Raw genomic sequence first — 4,776 nt, forward strand, 5'->3', positions numbered from 1 at the left:
GAACATGGTGTATCCTACTCAATTCTATTATAGTGACACAGCTGCCAATACAGGATAGAAGTATTGTCATTTCATAAACATTGCAGGGCAAAATGTAACATTCACAATCTCATCTAAGAGGAACCAGTTGATAACATAGAACAGGAAGACCAGCACTATGAGTGCAATAGTCACATACAGCCCAGTCAAGGGCTGTGAAAATAGAAATTGGCACAAGACAAAATACAACAGTCATTTAATCAGTATCAAGTTTAGTGGCAAAAGAAATGCAGGTCTTTCCTTTAGCCTCCTGGTAAAGAAGGAATTTGTCAAGAGTGGGAGCAGCCATGGATCCTAGAGTTAGTACAAGGTTAACATCACAAGGAGTTGGTGAATCCCTGAGTACAATAGTCCAAGAGACATTGCAGTCAGTATTTGTTTAGCAGGCCCCATATAACTCAAGTTCTAGAAGACTGATTATTTACTCAACTGAGTTAAGGTCGGGTGAGGAAGTGAAGAAGACTTTGAAAAGAATTCACACTGATAAAGGCAAAGTTGTTTCTCAAAGCCACTTCTGTCTGATCAAAGCTGCTCCCAGCTGCTGCACTAGACTGTTTCCAGCTCTCCAGATTTTCCTGAATAACACTGCTCTCTAACTTCCTCCTCAGGAGTGTCCTGCATGGCTTTCTGCAGAAACAGCCTCAGAGTCTGACATTGGAACCTGCGGTGCCTAATAGAGCCAACCAGGAAGTAAATGATGGGGTTCGCACAGCTGTTAACACAGGATAAGAATGCTGACATTTCATAAACATTACAAGGGAAAACTCTATAAAAATTCTCAATCCAATCTAAGAGGAACCAGTTGATCCCATAGGACAAACCGAAGAGCAGAAAGATCAGCACTGTTAGTGCAATGGTCACAAAGAGTCTGGTCACAGGAATCCTGTGTGAGCCACAGAAGACCCTGAGCAGCAGGGCCAGGCTGGACCCTGCGAGAACCATAAATAAAACAATTAACCAAGCAAAAATTATAGAATCTAGCTTCTCACACCAACCATGAGCAAAACCATTAAAGAAAATGCTACAGGCCTCCCCTTGCAGGATGCTCAATAGTAGAGACAGGGCCCAGAGCAGGGCACACATGACAGCTGATGTGTGCCTTGGTCTTCGACAGCGGTACCATATGGGCCACAGAGCAGACAGACAGCGCTCCGTGCTCATGGCACTGAGCATGCTCAGACCTGCAAGATAGGCAAAGTTGAACAGGACATTGAAAATTTGAGAGATGAAGATGGAGCGGAAGATACTAATGATAACATGAATGGAATGTACAACATTAAAAAAGAGGAAGAGGAAGTCCGCACCAGCCAGGTTGAAGATGTAGACAGAGAAGGCATTCCTGCTCATGTGGAAGCCCAGAAGCCACAGCACTGTGACATTTTCTGCCAGCCCAATCAGGCCAATGATGACGATAAGGAAATTCAGGGTAAATTTTGTGGCATCACAGGATGTGGTTAGAATGTAGTCACTTCCATTTACTGTTGTGATATCAGTCCTCCCGGTTGGGTCAGTTGGACTCATGCTTAAGAACTCTCCACTAGTTATCCTGAAAAGAAAATAAAGATATGAAAAATGCAGTGTAGGCTCTGATTCTTAGGACCACACTGCTCTGTGGGGATTATTGACCCCAATTCATAAGCAGGAAAATTAAGCAATTTATCAAACCCTGAAAGTCCTTGAAATTTCTTTTAAATCCAACTCATGTTGGCTCGGGCTATATACAAACCACATCCTCTACTTAGTAGAGGCTCCAGTGTAGCCACTCGACAGCTGAGACTGAGTGAGGATACAGGACACTGAACTCAACTTTCTTTCTGTCATAGGACTGAGGTTTCTTCTCAGGTACAGGTGTATGGAATCCCCAGCATGACTAATAGCTGCCCTGAGTCACTGTGATGGAGCTATCAAATGGGAAAACATGTAAAAATCCTGAATGAGGATATTTCTTACTTTTCTGTTGTGATAAAATGCAATTACATGGGCAACTTAAGAGTGGAAGAGCTTTGGCAGCAAGTAGTAGGCATGGAGATGGGAACAGAAAGCTGGTCGCCCACATCCTCACAGGCAAGCATGGAGGAGAGTGAGCTAGAATAGGACATGACAAGAGGATTTTACTCTCAGAGCTCCCCACCCCCATGCTCAAGAGACATTCTTCCTCCAGCAAAGCCAGACCACCTAAACCTCCCCAACAGTACCACCAACTGAGACCAAGGGTTCAAATATCTGAGCCGATGGAAAATATTCTAATTGAAACTAGTGCAAGAGTCCTGAAGAGAATGTCACTTCTTATTAAGATTCATGTAAGAACAGCTAGATTTATTAGTCTAGAAGTGCTGAGTTTCCATTTCAAATGTTCCAAACCAGAAAGCAGGGAGGCTTTGGAGGATATCAAGGCTTTTCCTGCTTCCTGTTACCTATGTTATTGTCCAGCTCTCTACAGGGGTATAGTGAATAGTTAATAGATTTGCATTTAACTAATGAATAAATGAATCAGAAGCCCAAGAGTAGTTGTAATTTTACAAGAAATGTTAAGCAAACATTTTAAAATGTATTTAGCATTTGGAAACCACATGTAGAGAATGAAGGATATGCCATTGTTCATTATTCATTCAGAATATCCCCTCAGATAGGGAATTTATACTGCCATGTTTCCAATGACCAGTAAATATATGGCTGTAATATCCACCTAGAGGAGTATGAGCATAGGTTTAGGGATAGGATTATGTGTTGAGTAGAATTATGAAGACTCTTCAGGAGTAAAATGCAAATTTGAGACAAGGGTGATCTGTCAATGGGACTCAATAGAAGCTGCTATATCACAGAAATATCTACAAAGGAATAGAAAGTTGTAGTCTATGAGCTATACAATATAATCCTACATATCCCATCACTTGGGTTATTTTATGTGAATATGTTTTACACTTTCATTGATGTAAGTATGAGAATTATCTGAGGGGAGATACTTTACTTAACTTTTCATTGATGAAGAGCTTTGGATGACAGACAGCAGATGCTCATGCAGAAGTCAGTTGGAAATAAGAATCACTCCACAGGAAAGTAAACATAGAAACTGTGTTCTAGCAACTTTCCTATTGCTGTGGTCAAACACTGAGCAAAAGCAACTTGTGGATTTGAGGATTTATTTTACTTACACTGTGAGGGACTAGACCCTCCTATATCAATTAATAATCAAGATAAAGCTCCACAGAAATGGCCACATGCCAATATGATTGTAGAAATTCATCAATTGGGGTCTCCTTTCACATGAGTGTAGGTTATATGAAGTTGACAGTTAAAGCCAAGTAGAACTATCTGGATGTATGATCAATTCATTTTGGTTTTCTAACTTGTCATCTGAAGTCAGTACTATGACATTCATATGTTATATCATTTATATGAAAAGTTGTAGTAACAGAGGCAGAAAAACACTGACAGGTCATACCCTAAAAATGAGTAAACACATCTCCCCAAAGCAGAGAGATGATAAAGACAGCAAATCCAAATTTCTGGATTTCTGTGAGGTTGAAATGAAACAATATATACAAGGCTTGAGGGTGGGGTGGGTGACATGGAAGACAAGAAAGTACAACAATTAGTGGCATGCAAAGACCAGTTGAATTCTACCAACATTGCCCTTTAGATTTGTAAAAGAAAAAAGAATCCTTAGTAGTTGCTCAAAACCACCAGGAAATCCTACTCCTTCCCCATTTCCTTCCCCATATTGCCACATTGCTCTCCGCCCTCCCCAAACAACATCCAATGATTTCTAGAACTTCCCTTCCCTGAACTGGCCTTACTGTTCCCTACTTTATTGATACCCCCACTCCATTCATCTGTAATATCCCTTCTCCAACCATCATCTAGGCTGTGTTCCTTTCCTCTCTGTAGGCAATCCTTCTCCTCTGCAATCTTCCCTGAGCCACTAGGTAGGCACCTCACTGTAACACCCCACATGTCTCTTAGCTTCTTTGGTGTCTCACCGCCAAGTAGCCATACTGAAGATCTTGGTGCCTCCAAGATCTTACATCCCTCTCATCTTATAAGCTGCTCACTCCTCTGGGATCTTCCTACCCATTGCTCTTAGTAGACCCTGCTCTTGCTGACCCATATAGGCCTCCTGTCCACATTACCAGCTTCCCAGGATTATCTGCCTCTAACTGCCAGTTGACCACAGTTTCTCAGAGCAACTAGACTTGGAGAAGCACACTAGAAGGCAACAGAGGACAAGACCAGCAAGGGTTATGCACAGTTGTAATGAATTTTTGACATAATCTATCTGCGCCAACAGTAATATTTCTCAAAGAAAACTAGGGATAGAACCCACAGCCATCAATACAAGTTCCATAATGAAAACCAAGTCTCAACACTCTCACAACTTAATACTTTCCTAAATACTGTACATACATACACTGATTTGAGCAGAAAGAAGATTGAAAGAAAGATACAACTAACAAACTATTTCAAATGTGCAATTCTCAGCATAGAAAAAACAAAAAAGTAAAACAAAAGCCACGACATGTCCCTCCCCCCAAATTACTAATCCCCTAGCAATGTACCCCAATGGGAAGGACCTGGAAGGTTTTCCAGACAAAGAATTCAAAAATGATCTTAAATATTTTTATACAACTCAAAAGGGATATCAATGTGCTCCAAGAGAATGAAACAAAGAGGTGGATGAAACACAGAAGTCAATGCAAGATGAAAAAAACAGAATTCAATAAAGAGGCAAAATTGCTA

General features: G+C 41.0%; 1 protein-coding gene across 1 annotated transcript; it reads right to left on the minus strand.

Annotated features, from left to right (window-relative positions):
• Window positions 1–585: 585 nt before the first annotated feature.
• Window positions 586–1,560, minus strand: LOC131921219 (mas-related G-protein coupled receptor member X2-like). Its single transcript, XM_059275960.1, has one exon. The coding sequence runs from the start codon at window positions 1,558–1,560 to the stop codon at window positions 586–588; it is 975 nt and encodes a 324-aa protein (XP_059131943.1).
• Window positions 1,561–4,776: the final 3,216 nt, after the last annotated feature.

Source organism: Peromyscus eremicus, chromosome 1, assembly GCF_949786415.1.
Source record: "Peromyscus eremicus chromosome 1, PerEre_H2_v1, whole genome shotgun sequence".
NCBI classification, from domain to species: domain Eukaryota; kingdom Metazoa; phylum Chordata; class Mammalia; order Rodentia; family Cricetidae; genus Peromyscus; species Peromyscus eremicus.

Excerpts from the sequence above, each read along its gene's own strand:
- LOC131921219 (XM_059275960.1), bottom strand. The coding sequence starts at position 1,560 with ATGAGTCCAACTGACCCAACCGGGAGGACTGATATCACAACAGTAAAT.